This window comes from Chenopodium quinoa, unplaced genomic scaffold (genome assembly GCF_001683475.1).
Source record: "Chenopodium quinoa cultivar QQ74 unplaced genomic scaffold, ASM168347v1, whole genome shotgun sequence".
NCBI lineage: Eukaryota > Viridiplantae > Streptophyta > Magnoliopsida > Caryophyllales > Amaranthaceae > Chenopodium > Chenopodium quinoa.
Window position 1 is genome coordinate 125584 of NW_018744460.1, and position 21161 is coordinate 146744.

At 32.9% G+C, this 21161-nt stretch overlaps 1 protein-coding gene and 1 pseudogene across 1 annotated transcript; both read right to left on the reverse strand.

Annotated features, from left to right (window-relative positions):
- Positions 1-1837: 1837 nt before the first annotated feature.
- Positions 1838-7135, reverse strand: LOC110697039 (annotated as a pseudogene).
- A 1688-nt stretch (positions 7136-8823) lies between these two features.
- Positions 8824-20887, reverse strand: LOC110697330 (receptor-like protein 12). Its single transcript, XM_021874714.1, has 4 exons — positions 20566-20887; positions 11975-14739; positions 11770-11829; positions 8824-9066 (listed from the first exon to the last, which is right to left on the reverse strand). Exons 1-4 carry the CDS (start codon positions 20885-20887, stop codon positions 8824-8826), a joined length of 3390 nt encoding a protein of 1129 aa, XP_021730406.1.
- Between the last annotated feature and the right edge of the window lie 274 nt (positions 20888-21161).

Sequence of the window (21161 nt, forward strand, 5' to 3'; positions counted from 1 at the left end):
TTATTATTATTATTATTATTATTATTATTATTGATTTATGATATATCGGATTTGATTTTATCGTTTGTTTGAACTAGTAACGTTGTCTATGTTATTAAATAGCACAAACAATAAACGATAATAAATAAAATTTCATTATAAGCTCCAAATCATAAACGTTTACAAATATAATTTTCATTACAAGACGTTCCAAATTTCCTTCGCTATATTAAGTTGTACTTCTTTCATTACAGCTTTACGATTCTCGTTAAACAAATCATAATCTGCTCTTGGTTCGATTTCTATACCACTATCAATGGGTATATCCAACTCATGTAATCGAATAAAATTGTGAAGTGTGAATGTAGCAACCATAATTGCCAATTGATGTTTAGTGTCCATTTGTGGCATCATTGTCAATATTTTCCATCGACCTTTTAATTGTCCAAAACATCTCTCGATCGTTGTTCGAAGTGAAGAGTGAAGATAATTAAAAAGTTCAAGCGTGCCTTGTGGTGGTGGACCATTTCGAAATTCAGGCAAATGGGTTCTAATATCTTTTTCTTTTATTGGACTCAAATATCCAACGATATTCGGATATCCAGAATCTACTAGATAATATTTTCCTGTTACAAAATAAAGTTATACAGCATATTAGTATGGTGTCATGTATGGAGTAAAAACATACACTATTTTAAATTATACCTGGAGGTGGATGGGGAAATCGAAATTCTGGTACAGTTAAGCAATAGTTCCATACAGTAATATCATGAGCACTACCTTCAAATCCAACGTTGATAAACGTGAAAAGCCTATCAAAGGAACAGGCAGCCAAAACATTCCATGTTTTTTTTCCTTTACGCCCTCGATGTGCCACACCATCATCATCGCTTACAACTGCATTTATATGAGTCCCATCCAATGCTCCAACACAATCCTAATAGTTCATTAACATTTAGGATACATTTTATAAGTGATTATATATTGCATGTGCATAAAATAATATAATGACAATGCAAGATAATAATAATGTTTCTTAATACCTTGAAATATGGCCAATATTTTGTACTGTCACCTATTTTTTATGGCACCACGGTCAAACTTTGGTATGGTCTTATGATCTCGGTAGACAAATGAACCATTGCTTCCAGTACTTGTTTAAAGTACAACCCAATTGTTGCAATAGAGTGCTGAAATCGACCAGCAGCATCACGATAAGAACTGCATTTAGCCATGATATATAAAAATATTCCTAATTGCTCAGCCACAGATATGTAACGACCATCCGATAATAAATTTTTATTTTTCATGCAAGTAACAAGATCCACAAATATGTTTCTATCTAATCTCAATTGTTCTTTGCATAAATCAGGATGGGCATGTAGTAGTCTGTTTATGTATTCGCTACCAGATTTTCCACCTAACCTTAGAGGCAATCTCTCAATTGGTGTAAGAAGTCTCTTTAGTTCTTCCAATGCGATAATTGTTATTATTTAATAATAATAATATAATATAATATAATATAATAGTAATAATAATAGTAATAATAATAATATTATATAATATAATATAATAATAATATAATACAATATAATATAATATTATAATAATAATAATAATTTAATAATAATATAATATCATAGTAAATTATAATATCATATAATAATAATAATATAATATAATAATAATAATAATAATAATAATAATAATAATGATAATAATAATAATAATAATAACAATAATAATTAAACATTAATATTGATTAACATTAAAAGTAGAATATTGAAATAATTAAAATAAGGTCAAATCAGAAAAAATAAGTTCAGATCAGATCAGATCAGAAAAAATAAGTTCAGATCAGATCAGAAAAAATAAGTTCAGATCTGATCAGATCAGAAAAAATAAGTTTAGATCAGATCAGATCAGCTAAAATCAGGTGAACTAAACAGCCTCTTAGTTTTAGAACCTTGGGGCAAAAATTTTCAGATGATCAAAATAAATTAACGAACTCCACGATTAAGGCTGACCATACGGGCTGAAGAATCAGTGTGCTGTCCTCGCATGGATGCACGCCCATAAGAGCCTGCCCCTCTTGCATGACCACCATGATCTCTTGAATATCCACCTGCAGAAAACTGTCCTGGATTCATCGTCTTTCCTCCATATCCTGAACGCCCACCAGGTCTTCCTTGGTAAGAGTTGTCATGCCACCTACCACCACCAGTAGAGGCAGCTGCAGAATAATCTGGTCCATCTCTCCTCCTGGGAGGCAAACCATCCAAAGTACCACCACCCAACTTGGCCTCCATAGCTCGCTCATTATTTTCGGCAAAGAAATTTAGCTTCTCGGTTAATTGGAAAGCAAGAGCCTGCGATCTAGTGTGCTCAACCTCGTGGAAGATGATGCACCGCGTAGGCTGGTCCCATGAAGCACGCAGCTCCTCATTAACCGTCATCTTGCTCACAACGCTGTGTATCTGATGCTCTGACAGCTCAAACATCTTAGACAGCTGGTCAAGGCTCAGAGAACTGTAAGAAACAGCATAAGTAAATAGGTAAGTCTTTAGGGCTGCTTCTTTGATCTTGGATTTCAGCATCTCAAAGACACTCTCTTTGTTTTTCAGGAGCTTCCACACATCCAGAGATGTGATGACATCAAAGGCCTTTTGAAAGTCTCCTTGAGTGAGGCCTCTAGTAGCAGCCATAGCATGATCCCGGACATTTTCAGGTGGGCCCCGCAATGTTTGTCTCTCACTAGCATCGAGCAATCTCCGGAAAGTCTTGCTTATAATCCTGCGCTGTGACTCAAAGGTGTTGGCAGCCATGTAAGGGACCTCCAATAGCATGGCACAAGTCAAATGAACTGCCTCCAAGAGTTCCAAATTGATGTGCATGTGGTATGGCATCTGCTGTCTTTTTTCTCTCATCTCCTGGTAATATTGAAAAATCATCAGAGTGAGCTTTAAAAAACAAGAAAAGAAGGCAAGCATTAACATGATATTGCATTCTTGAAAATGAAAAAAAAGGTTACTAGTATAAGTTCGTCTAAAACACCAATTTTATGGGATGTCTCCTCTGTTGCTTAAAGCATAAATAGTTCCCCCTCAAATGCAGATCCCCACTACAGCACTTGGCCATAGCCTGGTGTGGAGTTACATCCATTTTTTCTATCAATTTGACAGTTCTGCACACTACATTGGCAGTATGATATCCACAACTCTTAAATTTGACTCTTTTGCAAACAATGTTCTCTTTACAGATGACATAAACTCAAAGTGTATTCTTAAAAATCATGAATAAAATCACCATAGAAGGGCCTTGATTATTACTTATCAATATCACTGATCTTGAGCTCTAATGAAGTGATATATCACAAAGGAAACGTTCACTGATGAAAATTACTAGTTAAAAAAAGAGTTAATAAATTCCAATCTCAACATTTAGCTCAAGATTTCTAGTCAAGCTTTTCAAATGGAATTGGTGAAATGCCAAAGCAGCAAAGTATCAGATAAAAAGGAAGAAATAAGGGGTTTCTATCTCCTATATGCCTATGTTGCAAGCATTGGCGGTTTGGCACAGATGATCGATCAGCAAAAACAAATAATGAATCAAAAAGTAGGCTAGACCACAAACCCTTCTTTGATCATATGGTATAATGACTATAATCAACTGCAAATCTTTGCGAGTATACAGTATTACAGTAACAGGACACTAAAACTGGTTACTAAAAATCAATATCTATTTTCAACACAACAAGAATGAATTTACCAAATCACATAAGAGGGAAATCTAGGCATTAAATTGATCAGTAAACACAGAGAATATTTTAATGACGTAGTCCTATTAAATTCTTCCTGGAATACATCAGAAAAGAAGCCACTGCAAATCTGCAACTATCATGATCTGACTAGTGACTACTATACCCTGCAAAATTTGCTTAAAATTCCAACCATAAGACCAGAACAACCACTGTATACAATAGCATTACAGATAACAGTCTCAAATATGAGCAGTCATACCTGTTCAGGAGTCTTCTCATGGTAACGGCTTTGAGAGAAACCTTGTGCAAGCAATTCTCTCACTCTACCAGCGGAATATAATTCAGAAAGGCAACCATGTCCTTCTGCAATCAGACCACTCCTAAAAGCACATAGACCGAGCTGAGCCATAGCTCTATTGAACATTATCTGGGTTGAAATATCCAAGTGTTGAATTGTGTCTTGCAAATGACTCATAAGCAACAAATCACGAGCAATTGAAAATTCATCCATAAGGGCATGGTGGTATATATCACAAAGCATCGCACGGGCCTTTGTTCGCTCATCTCCATATTGATAAATGAGAGAAACTAAGCTATCCATCAAGGCCCTACTGCGCTCTGGAAATGTAGATTTCCGTGGCACAAGCTCAGGAGTTACTACAAACAAAGGGGGGCCCCTACCTACACCAGCCCCCTTGGATTCCTCACCTACTGCTTCATCATTTTCTTCTTCTGATTGTTCAGCCAATTTCCTCATTGCCTCGTAAACTTCTTGAGGCTTATAGTACACAAACTCAGCACGTCTCAGGGCTACTTTTGCAGCTGCCTTCAGATTACCACTTTTCTCCAAGCACTCTTGGACGTTTTGCGCCAGGACCAAAAACAAAGGCTCATCCCTGAGTCTTTCAACAAATTCACGTGTATAAGGATCTATAACTTGCAAGCTCTTGAAGAACTCAATATCTATTCTCTCAAGGAAGGCTACCAAGTTTCCCCATACTCGAATGGTACCCTTATGGCCTGGACCCTTCTAGGTTTCGTTTTCTTCAGGTTCTACTGAATCATCCACCAATATGTTAGGATACTGAGTGAGAATATCAAGTATAACAAACATATTCTGCACGCATTTCTTCCACACATTTATTGGCAAATGACCACTGAGACTAGGATTAATATCAAATTGGGCGGAAACAACACTGAAAAGGATCTCCAGCTTCTGAGCTGGTGTCTTTGCAACCCTAGTCAAGAAGGTGAGCCGCTCAACTAGCTCAATTTTCCCAGTTCCCTTCCTACCACGTCCAGCAACAATTTCTTTGACTTTCTTGTTCACTGTATCCCACTTAATCTCACTTGGATTTTTCAGTAACTTGGAATCTATAAGCTTATTGTTCTTTCCTGGCTTCTGCCAATCGCCATCCTCATCCTCAACATCATCCTCCCTGGTGTCATCCTCCTTATCAGTCTCTTCAGTTTCTGACTCAGGTTCGTCAGAAAATTCTGATACATCGTCCGCCTCATCCTCTTCATCCCTATCATCTTCAGACTCAGGATTTTCCCTGAATTTGTTAATCAGATCTTCATATTGCTTGTTGTTCTTCTTCAGATTCTGCTTCATTTTATTTAATGCTTTCGCATTGCTGGTGCTCATCTTTTTCTTAGCCTCCTTATTTGACAAAGTTTCATTCAGAAAATCCTCCAACAGTACAAGGGCCTTTATATAGACGTTGGGAACCTTACCCGTCTCCACAACACGCATAACTTTTTCGAGTTGTTTATTAATCTTATCAAAGCTCTCTTGTAGGCTCACCCAGTCATTGATCTTAATGGCATTCTTCATCTGCTCAACAGTAGCAGACATCTCCTGGAAGCGCTTATCCTTAGCAGAAACAACTACTCGCTTATGGTCATCTGAATCCTCACTGTCACTGTCTTTTCCTATTCTATACTTGCTTCCACCAGTTCCAGCTCGAGTTTCAGCTGCATCAGAAACAACCTCCTCTCCCTCATCATAATTACTCTCCTCCTCATCCTCAGTGTCACTGTCACCCTACAGAAAGGAAAAAAGAAAGACAATTTTTCACTGAATGGATAGCAAATTGAATGAAGATTGAGTAAGATTGGTTAAATAATGGCATACCTGACCCCAAAACCGCGAACTCATATTTCTTCCTTGTAATTATTCAACAACTTCTAGTTTTATCAATCTACAAAGCAAAGGTATAGAAACTCATATCTTTAGCAGTCAAATAAACAACTATGAGCAGAAATTCTTCAAAAATTAAGTAACAAAGGAAACACCAAATGATGCAAATTACAGAAAATCGGATATCACTAGCAACAATTCAATTCACGACATTATAATAAAAAATAAATAAAAAGATCCTCACAGTCACAGTCATTAAAAACAGACATAACAAAATTAGCTGGAAAACTAAACACAACACTGATTCCATCTTCACATTACTAAGAGAAGATATTCAGCAATAACACAAAAATCATTAAAACGAAAGAAATAAGCTAAAGGGATGCATTGTCCTGTTACTATTCACTAGACAATAACCAAAACAGGATGATAAGTAAAGCAAATATCATAAAATAACTTCTCCCAACTCATGTTGGATTCGCAAACCCTAACCATTCAAACATAAAACAAACTCCTAAACCCAGAAATACTTCTCATGAATTAACTACCATCAATCTGCTTTTCCCCTCTACTCAGGACTCGGTACACTGATATCATAAATTCATAATCTGCTTTTCCCCTCTACTCAACTCGGTACACCGATATCATAATCGAAAAGTGAATAATTTATTACAATAAGAAAGATAAAGAAAACTTTTTTAATGCCAAATAGTTTTGGGTATCAAACACAAATTCTTCAATCCAAACCTTCCTAAATTCCACTAAATCACTACAAAATTAACTACAATCAACGTTTAACTACGGTATGAGGGTAAATTGCATCAATTCTACAGAAAAACAGCAAATTTTCTCAATTTTAATCCCACAAAAGCATACATATATCAATTTCAGAACAAATAGGCAAATAAAAATCTTTATTAAGCAATTCAGAATCCCTACTAATTCGAAAAAAATGCATAAGAAAGATCAAAACTTTAGCAATAGAACATACGTTCAAAGAATTAATAGACCGTAACGAAGTGAAGAATTTCTAAATAGAGCAGAAACAAATAACAAAAACAAGATTTGAAACCCAGAAAATTAAAATTAGATAAAATAGATAAGAATAAGACTCCGAACCTTATTAGAATTGAAGAGTGATTGCTCAAGCAGGGAGATAAAGTTTCGGAATTGGGATTTATGGAGACTATTGGAAAGCCCCCAAAACTAGCGGGCTTAAGGCCTAAAGCAATGTTTGATTTTTTTTATTTTTAAAAAAATAAGAAAATAAATTGTTATTATCTAGTCTAATTGTTTGATTTGATCAAATTTTAACCTTATACGGTTATACTCCTTTTCGACTTAGAATTATTGACACAGTTAAACTTAACACATATATTATGTAACTATTTCACAATGTAATTCATGATAATATTTGTGCTTTGTTATGTGATAAAAAAATCAATGGTCAAAGTTAATAGATAAATCATGGAAATAAGCTAAATAAGTCAACTTTTTCGAATAAAGAGAGTATACAATAATTGGCTTGCAATCACTAACCCGACCTAATAATTCGACCCGAATCCTACCCGAAGTTACTGAGAAAAACCTAAACGTGACCTGGATCGAACCTGAACAACCCGAATTTAACCCGATTTGACCCAAATATCATATTTTATAATAATTTTAAGTTTTACAATATTTTTGATAGCTTAAAGCACAACTCGAAATCGACCCGTGGTCTAACCCAAACCCAGTATGTTCACCCGAATTGCCACCACCCTATTGGAGTTTAATTCTGCATGTAAAACAAAAACGTATGATTTTTATTATTTTCACATCTAATCTAAAATAAGCAATAAAGTACTAGATAAATTAAGATAAATAAATATCCTCTTATAAATCCGTCAAAAAATAAAAATAAATAACCTCTTATAAATGACTCGTTATTTTTTTGTTTTATTTTGTTTTTTGGTGCAATAATATACTTGTTGTTTAATATGTGGAGTTCTTTGTTTTTTTTGGAGTTTGAGGTAAAATTAACTACACTTTAGTAAGTCTTTTGTTAAGTTCAATCCTTCTGTTCCTCAAGTTTTAGCCGAAACTTTTAAGAACATCTTAAGAATTCCGATGGTGTCTAATTTTGGAAAACACTTAGGCGCCCCTGTGGATTTAGAGGGGAAAAAAGCTCCCTATTTTGCAAATTTGGTTGAATTGGTGAAGAATTTTTTTTTTGTCTTGGGCTCATTGTAAACTTTCTGAAAATGTTAAACTAATTCTTATTAACTCAGTCTTGTTGGGAATTATGGCCCATGTCATGAAGTCCTTTAAGATTCCTCTGGCAACTGCAAACAAGATAGCACAAACAATTATCGTTTATTATAATAAATAGCACAAACAATAAACGATAATAATTAAAATTTCATTATAAGCTCCAAATCATAAACGTTTACAAATATAATTTTCATTACAAGACGTTCCAAATTTCCTTAGCTATATTAAGTTGTACTTCGTTCATTACAGCTTTACGATTCTCGTTAAACAAATCATAATCTGCTCTTGGTTCGATTTCTATACCACTATCAATGGGTATATCCAACTCATGTAATCGAATAAAATTGTGAAGTGTGAATGTAGCAACCATAATTGCCAATTGATGTTTAGTGTCCATATTTGGCATCATTGTCATATTTTCCATCAAGATTTTAATTGTCCAAAACATCTCTCGATCGTTGTTCGAAGTGAAGAGTGAAGATAATTGAAAAGTTCAAGTATGCCTTGAGGTGGTGGACCATTTCGAAATTCGGGCATATGGGTTCTAATATCTTTATCTTTTATTGGACTCAAATATCCAACGATATTCGGATATCCAAAATCTACTAGATAATATTTTCCTGTTACAAAATAAAGTTTTACGGCATATTAGTATAGTGTCATGTATGGAGTAAAAACATACACTATTCTAAATTATACCTGGAGGTGGATGGGGAAATCGAAATTCTGGTACGGTTAAGCAATGGTTCCATACAATAATATCATGAGCACTACCTTCAAATTCAACGTTGATAAACGTGAAAAGTCTATCAAAGGAACAAGCAGCCAAAACATTCCATGTTTCTTTTCCAGAACGCCCTCGATATACCACACCATCATCATTGCTTACAACTGCATTTATATGAGTCCCATCCAATGCTCCAACACAATCCTAATAGTTCATTAACATTTAAAGATACATTTTATAAGTGATTATATATTGCACATGCATAAAATAATATAATGACAATGCAAGATAATACTTAGCCAAAAAGGACTATCAATAAGGGACGGAGGGAAAACATAATACTTTGTTTTTTCTAGAAACACCCTCTTCAGATCAAAACAATAATACTTGATCAAGTGGTTTTAACAAAAATATTTGAATATCTTCTTACAAAATATTACTTTTTTTCCTAAAAAAAAGAAAAAGAGAGAAAAAAGCGATAATAAACGAGCCTAACATTTCCTATACAAAAAAATGAATATCTTCGTACAACATAGTTAAGGTATTTTCATTTTTTTTTTAATTTCATATTTTGATAACAAGCCTAACGTTTCCAATAAATAAAAAATTTTAAATTTCATATTTTCTTTCCTCCTATTCTGTCAAATACTTTTGCTTTATACAATTTTTTATTCTTCCACTTACCCCATCCATATATTATTACGTTTACCAATTTCTCCTAAAACTCCCCACATGTAAAAATGGAGAAGATATTTAAAATAGAAGTGAGTATACGTACAAGGTTTTCAATAATAATAGCTACGCATTACTACAATTAAAATTAGTACAAAGTAACATAGAAAATGTTGCTAGTTCAAACAAACGATAAAATCAAATCCGATACATCATAAATCCATATTATTATTTAAGAATTAAGGTATTTAAAAACAAGTCAAATCTCCTTTTTTCTATGTAGAAAAAAGCTATGATAAATTCAATCTGTAATTTAGTTTTTTTAGGATCCCCATTTTAATACTTTCTTATAAAAAAAATTCATTTATAAAGTGGGATACTGTAAATAATAAAATTATCAAATATTCCAATTCTATTACCTTATACTATTTAGTAATTTTAATACTTATAAGTTTCTTTAAAATATTTGTAATAATAATAATAATAATAATAGTAATAATAATAATAATAATAAATAATAATAATAATAATAGTAATAATAATAATCATAACAATAATAATTAAACATTAATATTGATTAACATTAAAAGTAGAATATTGAAATAATTAAAATAAGTTCAAATAAGAAAAAATAAGTTCAGATAAAAAAAAATAAGTTCAGATCAGATCAAATCAGAAAATATAAGTTCACATTAGATCAGATCAGAAAAAATAAGTTTAGATCAGATCAGATCAGATCAGAAAATATAAGTTCAGATCAGATCAGATCAGAAAATATAAGTTCAGATCAGATCAGATCAGAAAATATCAGTTCAGATCATATCATATCAGATCAGATCAGCTTAAATCAGGTGAACTAAACAAGGCCTTAGATACAACCTTATTTTTATGTAAAAATAACAATTATTTTTAATTAAGTTTTTTTGGAGGGAAAACTTTTTATATTATGTTGCCAAGTGTCCCTTTAGAGTCTGTTTTGTTCACTTTATTTTCACTTATTATTTCAGGTTTAATAAGTATAAATAAGTTCAGTTCAGGAAAAATAAGTTTTGATAAGGGTTGTCTAAGTACAAATTACAACTAAAATAAGTTTTAATAAATTCAGGTAAGTTCAGATAATTAAAAATCAGGTGAATAGAAAACACACCCTAAGTTTCGCCTTTAGTATAATGTAATTTTTTTTTATTTAATCAAAATATAATTAATAGGGGTGTTAATTTTTAAGAAGTATTGATTTATTTAAGGAAAAATTGATTCTAATAATCCCATCTTTGGCCAGTTCGCTGCTAATCGCTTCTGATGGTCCCTAACCTGTTGGTAAACGGTATAATGGGTTAACATGCCACGTGTCACTTTGTGATTCGTCGAAATATTTTTTTATATTTCTTTTAAAAAAAAATTAAAAAATAATTTTTTTTCCCCTTTCCTTCTTCCTTATCGTTTAATTTTATTTTTCCCTTTCCTTCTTCCTTATCGTTTAAAAAAAAATTTAAAAATTAATTTTTTTCTCTTACCTCCTGGTGGCCAAGGAATTTAAAAAAAACAAAACTTACCCAAACAACAAGTTACCGGTCATAAGGGACCATTAGAAGAGAATACCCCCAAAGGTGGGATTATTAGATAATAATCAAAAGGTGGGATTATTAGAATCAATTTTTCCTTTATTTAATTCAAGTATTAAACCCAACTTGATAAAACCCATACATCTGGTTTATTGTTGAAAAATCAAATCAATTGGTCTGTAAATCTTTATATGGACTAATAATTGTTTGGAGACTGTCAACATTCAAATATAAGTCACTCAATTTTGGAATAACTATACTTGAATTGATAGATTTATAGAAATTACAATCGTATATAATCTCCTTCGATTGACTAATATCCTTAACAAGTACTACATGTTATTGGTGTACATTATATAGCCGCAAAGGAAAACCAAGTTGGTTAAAAAAGAATTGAAAACTTATGAAATCAGTAGTCTAATCAATTAGTGAAAACCCAAGTGTTATCGAATGTCACCGTGTGATGTCGAGGCTCTGAAGAAATGCTTAGAGGAAAACAAAGGCGATTATGTCAAGTGCCAACCACAAATTCAAGCTTTCAAGTCTTCGTGCTCTATCAAAAATCAAGATTCTTCGTCGATTACAAGTAGTAACAATAGTGTCTCCAAATAAACTGAAACATTCTTGCAACTTATAGTAGTAGCTGTATTTAGTGTCATAATAAGTTACTAACAGAGTACTTGCAACTTATAGCTGTAAAGAAAAGAGTTGGCAGCAAATCTATGTCGGAGTGCTGCATCCCCGTAGATTATATTAATAGAGAATACAAAGGTACCATACTTGGTGTACAATAGGAAAACCAAGTTGGTTAAAAAGAACCTACAGTCCTACATACAACCACTATCTTAATTATTATTTCTCAACTTAGCCATCCTAACAGCAATAGCCACATACAACCAGTCGTGCACATCTTCAACAAGCCTGAAGAAAGCATGCCTCCAACTCTTTTTCAGAAACAAACTACCAACAACTCCCCAAAATCCAGTTGCAAACCCTGACATCACCACCAGGTAAAACCACATTGTCTCACGCCCGTCCTCATTGTCTTCATCTTCACCTCCTGAGCCATTGTTTGGTGAGTCGTCGTTCCGCCTGCATTTTTTGGGAAGTGGTTCTCCACAAAGATATGGATTGTGGGCGTAAATCGAGGCGTTGTTGAAGGTTTGCAATTGGTCTCCAGTTGGGATTTGGCCAGAGAGATTATTGTAGGATAAGTCAAGGGTCTCCAAGGAAGTTATTGCACCCAAGCTTGTTGGGATTGATCCTGAGAGTTTGTTTCTTGATAAATCAAGAGAGATCAACGATTTCAAACCACCTATGTTACTTGGGATTTGTCCTGACAACTGATTGTAGGATATGTTCAAGCCCAACAAGTAGGTGAGATTCGTGATCCCATCTGGAATGTTGCCGACCAGTTTATTACATGAAAGGTCGATGTTCACTAAAAACTTTAAGCTGGATGCATATTCACGCTCAATTCCATGGAGGACCTCATTGATGTTGTCTATGTGATCAAAATATGGAGATGGATTAATCAACTTAGAATTCATCGCCGTAAGGTTGCTGAGACAATTAGGGATGGTTCCAGTAAAATAATTATGACCAAGGTCTAAGATTTGGAGGTTAGACAATGAGCACAACTGATGAGGGATACTGCCTTTGAGTTTATTATTTCTCAACCGAAGTATTATCAAGTTTGGAATATTTATTGCAGGCATCTCGCCCGATAGATTATTCTCACCAACATTCAACTCGCTCAAATTTGAATGGTTAGTTAAGCAAGTAGGAATTTCTCCACTTAATATGTTGTCGTTTAATTGCAGAAAACTCAGCTCTGGACTAAAGCAGGGGATATCTCCCGAGAGTTTATTAAATGAGAGATAAAGACTCGACAAATTACCCAAACAACCAGGAATTGTCCCAAAAAGCTTATTCGTTGTAAGATCTAACACTTCCAAGAGTGTAAAATCGCATATAGACTTTGGGATCGAACCATTTATGAAGTTATTGGATAGGTAGAGCAAACTCAAATTAGGCATTATATGATACAAATGTTCTGGAAGTTTCCCTGAGATGGAATTATGAGACAGATCAATGTAACGAGCCTGATAATACACCTTATTTCTATGGATTGCATCGGTCATAGATTGGCAAGATAATGAGTTATTGGAGAGATCCAAATCTGAAAAATTAATGGGAAAGACAGGACATCCAGTGATATTGTTATTAAAGAGATACACAGCAGAAAGAGATTGCATGTTATGAAACCATTTTGGTAATACCCCTTGGATTCCAGCATTAGACAAATCCAATTCAATGAGATTCTTTTGTGTTTTGAGCCATTGAGGTAGCTGACTATTGAATTTGCAGGTGAAAGCATAAAAATATTCAAGTTGGAAGGGAGGCACCCAATCAGAAGGCAACTTCATCGTTAAGAAGGTTTGCAATTGACTCATATCCAAATATTTCAAGCTTGAAAGATTAGCAAAGTAAGTTTCAGACAAAACTGCTGCTTCCAATGAATTATAGGAAATGTCTAAATGTTTCAAGGATGATAACATGCCTAGAGAAGTTGGAATTTTACCTGATATGTTGTTATACCCAAGATCAAGGTACTTGAGGCTTTGGAACTCCTCTCCTAACCAAGTCGGTATAATACCACTAATAAATGAATTGTAAGACAAATCCAGACTCTCTAAGTTAAAATGGGTGCAAATGGAGGGTATATTTTCACGAAACTCCAACAACTTCACTTGTAGTTTATTAAATCTCACATCTAGATATTTCAAGTTGCATAAATTGCGTGCAAGGCTCCAAATATCTCCTCCTTCAATACCAGTGAAAGCGTTGTATCCTAAGTTCAAGCCTACGAGACTTTTAAGTTCACCTAGCCAAAGCGGGATTTTAGAACCAAAGTTATTATATGAAAGGTCAAGGTGTTCAAGAGAAGTTAGGTTTTGAATAGAAGGTGGAATATGAATTTGATGAGTGTTTGGTAAACTACACCCAGACAAACCCAAAGAAGTTAAAAAAGGATGTGGCCCAATAAGTGAACTTATCCAGTCATGGGCCTGAGTTAGATTCACGTCACTTAAAACAAGGAGACGCAATTGCTCAAAACGAGAAGCCCATTTCAAATTTTGCACAAATAAATCATTAGATGATAGATCGAGGACTTGCAAGTTAGTGAGATTACCAAGCTCATGTGGAACTTTTCCATATAAGAAGCTTTGTGAGAGATTAAGGTACCTGAGTTGTTTCATGTAACCCAGGAATTTCGGGATCTTGCTATTATTGAAATCGTTGAAGCTTACATCCAGATGATTAAGATGATTCAACTCTACCAAATGTATCAAAGATGACTCCATCTTTATAGCTTCAAACAAATATTCAGAATAGTATCTTCCATAATCATCCTCTGACAAAGTGCCATGGAGATGAAGTTTGACGACGTGGCCGGTAGTAGGATTACACTTGACCCTACGCCAGCTGCAGCAATCCTCGCCTTGCCACGTAGACGAAACATGTTTGTTAAGGAAGGTAACACTGTCCCTGAATTGGAGCAGTGCCTTCCTTTCAGAAGGTATACACCCCAACTTCACCAACTGGCTGTTGTTGGAGTACCCACTACAATTACACAATACTAAAGTTTTCATAAACGAAATAAAAAACAGAATTGTAAGAACACAATTCATTTTGATCATATTTTGTTTTTGGTGATTTGTATTATAAAAGTAAAAAAGTGGAGAAGTGTTTTAGAGTGATAGATGCAAAATGAAAACTCTTCTCATCACACTTTTATAGACAAAACCAACTCTTACTCAGTCATACTTACAAACACACTAGTATAATTTCCAGGGAAATTTCCTATTTGAGAAACGAAATTTGTTTCTCATGGGGCATTTTCGTAAATAAATCAATAATTTTTTTATTATTATGGACTTCACAATTGAATAAAGTTGTTGGTTTATTTACAAAATGTCATATGATTTGTTTCTCATAAACTAAGGCTCCCTCTAATTTCCATGTCACATAAGCCAACAAGAAGTTGATGGTATGTGACGCAATTAATGTGGTGCAAGTAGCGAAAGAGAAGAGTCACGGTTATTTCTCCTATTCACTTACGAAGTAGTTTATGATCACATAGTTTGGATAGTTTAATGTTTGATACGGAGTACGAGTAAGTTTGATTTGTTCCACATCAAAAGGTTATGTCTATTATTATTACTTCGTATTATAAATCTACAATCCTTAAAATGACTATCATTATACTTAATTTTCATTAGTCGATTTTTTATTTATTTTTGTTGTTGGTAAAACTTATTAAAATAATTTTTCTTTTTTAAAAAATCACTTTTTTCAAAAATTATTTTCGAAAATTTAAAATTATTTTCTGAAAAAAAATGAATTTTAAAAAAGAAAAATCATTTTTAATGTGGTTGGCCACATCGGTGTAGTCTGCTATCATGGGCTTACTTCGTTGGTGTTATATGAATTATTCTGTCAGCGGACGGTTACTTTGTCAATGTTATAGACGTTACTCGATCGGTGTTTTAGGGGTTAATCGGTCAGTGTTATAGGAAAGACTTTATTCTTTTACAAGCGGATATATGTTATGGTCTTCCATAAGTATATTGGTAAAAATGACTATTGTCGATAGATAGAATTTTCATTATTATTATGGCTTTTCTTTGAAGTCAACCAGGTCAAGTTAACATTGGATAAGAATAGGGGTAAGCAAATCGGATACCCGGTCAAAATTTTAGGACCCGGTCCCGGACCGGGTCCTAAAATTTGGAACCGGAATTGGAACTGGTACAACCGGGTCCTAAAATTTAGGAATTGGAATTGGTTCCCCCGGGTACCGGTTCCGATTTCGGGTACTCACTTATATATATATATATATATATATATATATATATATATATATATATATATATATATATATAAGTGTTGAAATATAATACAAATCATAATATTTTTTTTGGTTTATTTTTACTTTTAGCGTTTAATACTTATATTTATATACATTAAGCTATTTTAATTATATTAAATATTAATATTTTATTTATTTTACTAATTAGTTACGTTCAACATATTTTTGTTTTTTTAAATATATTTTGTAAAATATATGCTAGGTAACCGGTATAGTAGAGCAGAGAGAAAAATCTAGAAGTATTAGGGTTTTATTTGATTGTGGGTTGAGACTTTTATAAGCAATTGGGCTTAGAAATTAAAATGGGTTGTAAATAACTCTATAATTTCTTAAAAACACAAACAATCCACACATTATATCATATACACTGGGTATCCGGTCCAAAATTTTAGGATTTGAAACCGAAACCACTTACAACCGGATCTGAAATTTTGGACCCGGTCCCGGAATCGATGAGACCAGTTCTGGGTCCAGACCTGACAGGTCCTAACCGGTTTCAGATCCGATACCGGATACCCTGGATCTTTGCTCACCCCTAGATAAGAACACTTAGCTTTCATTTTCCAATAGGCTAGAAACAATGAAGGTTTTGTTAAGACTTGAGCTATAATTTTAAAAGTCAAGGTCTTGTTAATAGAACAAGCTAAGGTCTTCGCCGCGTCGATTTCAAGGACAAATATGTTGATATCAAACGTAAACTACGGGTCGGACCCTCAGACCACGGCAAAGATCGAGCGCCGTGTCCATTCATGTGTATAAAACCCCAAGCTTAGCTAAAGACTAAAGTCGACGGTCAATATTATTGCTGAGTTTTATTTGTTAGTTTGTGGATGGAGGGGATAGGATAATGACTTTGTGGATTGGAGATAGTACTAAAAAATGTGACCACTCATTACATTGAGATGGGTTGTAGAATTGTAGCTTATGTATACTTTTTTTATTTTATTTTATTTTATTTTATTTTATTTTTTTTATTTATTTATTTATTTTTTACACGAAGCTACTTAATATTGTTATAATGATGTGTATTTTTATAGGCTCTTTAGAAAATTTCAAAAAAAATCGGGGATATGAAGCTATTTAATTTAACCAAGACTAAATAACAACTAATTGGTAGCTTTCTCAGCAAATATCATATGCAATTCTCTTGCTAAAACAATTCATACGAATTGATCAATTATAATTCAAAACTTCTTTTTCTTCATTAATGAAAATAAAGATTATTTATAAGCAAACATCACATGCCATTAGATACACTGATATAAGATATATATACTAAATACTAATCCTAAAAATAAATAAAAATAATAAAATGATGACACTGATGCCTTAGATACCCGTCATATAATAACAAGCAATCAAAACATCCATATCCATCATTATTGTTGAAAAATGGAGGGATAAGAAAAATTTTATTTGATCTAAGTATATATTTGTTGGTAAAAAAAAATTATATATTTGTTAAATTCGATTATTTTTTAGTTGTCATATGACATTTTATTAATGAATTAATTTAATTATTAAAAAAAAACATCCATCTCCATCGTTACACGGTACTTAGAAGATGTCGTATAAATAGTTAAATACTCCTTATACTTCATAATCCCTCCCTTTTTTTAAAAAAAAAAATGCATCACTAGGGATTTTGCCCTATTCATATGTTACTTTTGATTTAATTTTTTTTAATTAAAATTTAATTAATTAATATAATCCTATAATATGTTGTTGGATTTGTTACAATATCTTTTTTTATATATATTTTTTACTAATATGTAATTAAAGATATTGATGGTTGATTATATTTTATGTTTTTTGGTGCGATTGATGGTTGATTATATCCCCAAGCAATTTTTGCTTTTAGCTGCTACTGATGTATCTTCTTAAGTTTTTCCCTTGGTGGGGTGTTTCAAAAAAAAAAAAAAAAAAAAAATATTGATGATCAAAGTTGTGCCTCTACAAATGTGAAAATTCTAGTGATGCGTTTAATAAAAATAGAGAGTGTCTTTAAAATCAAAATAATAATAAAGACCCAAATAATTAATTAAGATTTTATCATATATTAATTAATGACATGATATTTAGGAGAAGTTAGCCATTAATTAATTTGTTTCAAAAAAAGTAAGTCATTGTTATTAAATATTGGGTGGATGCCCATTATCCTTCTTGTATAATCCAGAATATTCTATATCTAGGGTTTATTGTTATTTAAACAAATCCTAGAAATAGGTGCACCACATCTATAGTTTTGAACATTTAGTACAAAAAATATAAACACCTTACAAAAAATGAACATTTAGTAAACAAAAAAATATATATAAACATGTCACTAAAAATGAACTTAAACATCTAATTTTATATGCTCATATTTTATAAGGAAATGTTTATTTTATATGACGAAAAATGTTCAATCTATATTATAAAACTATTAAATTATTATGAATCAGACAAACTTCTTTCAAAAAATTGATGTTTATTATATAGTGTTGTATTTAATATACATGTTGAAAATTTGAGATTTTATTACTATACTTTCAAAATTTGTGATTGTGCATATTTTTTACTAAATGTTCAAAAGTATAGATGTGGTGTATTGCGATTGTTCAGATTTATTTTTACTAAATTATTCAGATTGTTCATAAGCTTTCAAGTCTTCGTGCTCTATCGAAAATCAAGATTCTTTGTCGATTACGAGGAGTAACAATAGTGTCTCCAAATAAACTGAAACATTCTTGCTTTCAGATGTTAAACTAATCCTGTTGCCTGTTGGTGAGAAAATGTACTACTGTTTGCACCTCAAGTATTGCTGCAAATTTTGTAATTCTTGGTCTTTTTGACCAATTTTGAAGGTTCAAATTCTGAATCACCTTTCATTACAATAGGGTGCTCTACTTTCTTCTAGATTGTTCACAGATTTTGATTGGAAATTTGGAATTCTGGATTGCTCTGATCTCATCAATCAGCTGATTTTCTATAAAATGGACTAACGAAGTATGAAAACCTGGCTCTAAAAGTTAGCTCATTCTAGTATTGTGTTCATATTAACTTCATACATAAGAATTTATATTAATCACAAGTTGATTAACCAGCTATATATTAATGATAAAATACCATCTACTTTGTATAATGTTCCTAGAAAAAAGGGAAAATACAAGCAGTAAACAGTCAGCGACTTGCATATGACAATTCCCAGCCACATTGCTAAGATCATTTCTCATCAAACAGGGTACTGAATTGAAAATTAGTAGACAATCCCCTTAATGCCTAAAGAATCATTGTTCAGACGAGTTGAAGACTGAAGAGAATCATACATAAAGAACTATAAAAAGCAAAATTCAGTAAAATGTACTAGTTTTATTAAGCAGACATCAGATATGTTTCCATCAATCCATTGTCTGAAAATGTTCATCACATATTCGGATATTGTATAAACAGATTTTCTTTGCAGAGGAGGGGAAAAGAACTTTAGAATTGCACTAGTAAAAAATTCCTCTTTCAGGTCAACGGGAGAGAGATGCGGGGGGAACCTCTGGTGGTATAGCTACTATTCTCTATGCAGAGAGGGGAGTTTATCTATGACCTCTAATGGATAGTAAAAGAAATTCGAAAGCTAGGCAAGCACTTTCAACATTGCGTTTCCTTAAAAGTTGAAAGGGAAGAAGTCAGCTGGTCTCACCAACTTGCAAATCAATGTCGTCAGAATGTCTCAAGTTTTGCTACTCATCTTCCTTTGGATGTCTTTTAAGTTTCTTTCTTACTCTGTTTAGTTTTGTTTGTGTTTTTCTACTGTTGTCAAAAAAAAAAAAAATACACTTTAAAAGAAGTATGGTCCAATCATGGTAATGGTCGATGGATACAGAATAAAACCTGTAGAATATATTGTTAGATTCCATTAGCACGATTTTTTTTTTTTTTTTAATGTTTTGTAATTTACAATCTTATTCGTTGATTATCATATGTGGTGCTCTACAAATATATTACTCCCTAGATTTCAAAGTTTTCACTAAATCAAACCAAAAATAAATAAAAATTGCATGGTTAGTTGATTAGGGAGGATAGGGATAAGTTACTGACTTACTCCTCCAAACAAATCTTTCAATCGGAAAGTTAATAATTGCCGATTGAAGTTTTTTAAGAGCTCGCACATTATTTTCAAATCTTGGTAGGCAAGAACAACTACACATAGTAGATTACCAAAGACTTCATATTTTCTAAACATGCGATAGAAAGTCTAAACTTATTAGAGTACAAAATACATAACATAATGCGAAAGATAAATAATATTAGCACTATGCTTAATAACATTAGTTTGTTGATGAGTGAATTGAAGAGTCCAATTACGAAATTGATAGACTGAATTAAAAGCTACATATGATTATTATAATATAAAAATAATCTATAGTTATAGTCTGTTCTCCGATCCCATAAGAGGTGAAACAAGAGTTTCAACATGTGAGCACACGAGGCAGGCACAATGAAGTTTATCTAGTTGAATACATTTGTGTCTCCCATCATTGCTTCGGTAGATAAACCAACCAGTAGACTGCAACATATACATCAAAAATAAATAACTCTCCTTATAAATATTAGAACCAAAAGCATCCAAGTCATGTATATCTCTAATTTCAAAACTATCTTGTTTAGCACAAAGCTCAACAATCTTCTTCCATGATCCCCATTCTCCATAGCGTTTTAGCTCCCAAACTACTCGATAGCGCACCCGGCCACTTCCGTCGTCGGACCTATATTCGGCTTCAAAACACAGATTGTCCTTAATCCTACTCAAATTATAAGAAGCGTACTGAAATGACTTCATGTCTTTGGGGAGTGGTACCTCATTCAAGGTCTCCGTCGCCATATGGAACCCCGTGATTGTGGTCATTGGTGTGTGTTCGTTGGGCATGTAAATTCGCAAATTTGCGGCTTGAAATCGTTGATAGCCATTGTTTCGAAACAGTTTTGAATCGAATTAGCGATTTTGTAGGTAGCCTAGTCAGAATTTCAATCGTCAAGAGATCAAAAGGTATAATAGGGTTGCTTGTTAGCTTCGTCTGCTCCATCTTAAGAGACACTTCTTCTATCTCTTCCATACTTTTTTGTTTTTTTTACTCATCAAACAATTGCATGTATGA

Excerpts from the sequence above, each read along its gene's own strand:
- LOC110697330 (XM_021874714.1), bottom strand. The coding sequence starts at position 20,887 with ATGGCGACGGAGACCTTGAATGAGGTACCACTCCCCAAAGACATGAAG. Across the intron at positions 11,830-11,974 it reads GGTTGTATGTGGCTATTGCT|CACTCCGACATAGATTTGCT; the intron begins GTTAGGATGGCT and ends ACGGGGATGCAG. Across the intron at positions 9,067-11,769 it reads CTATAAGTTGCAAGTACTCT|GATTGTGTTGGAGCATTGGA; the intron begins GTTAGTAACTTA and ends ATGAACTATTAG.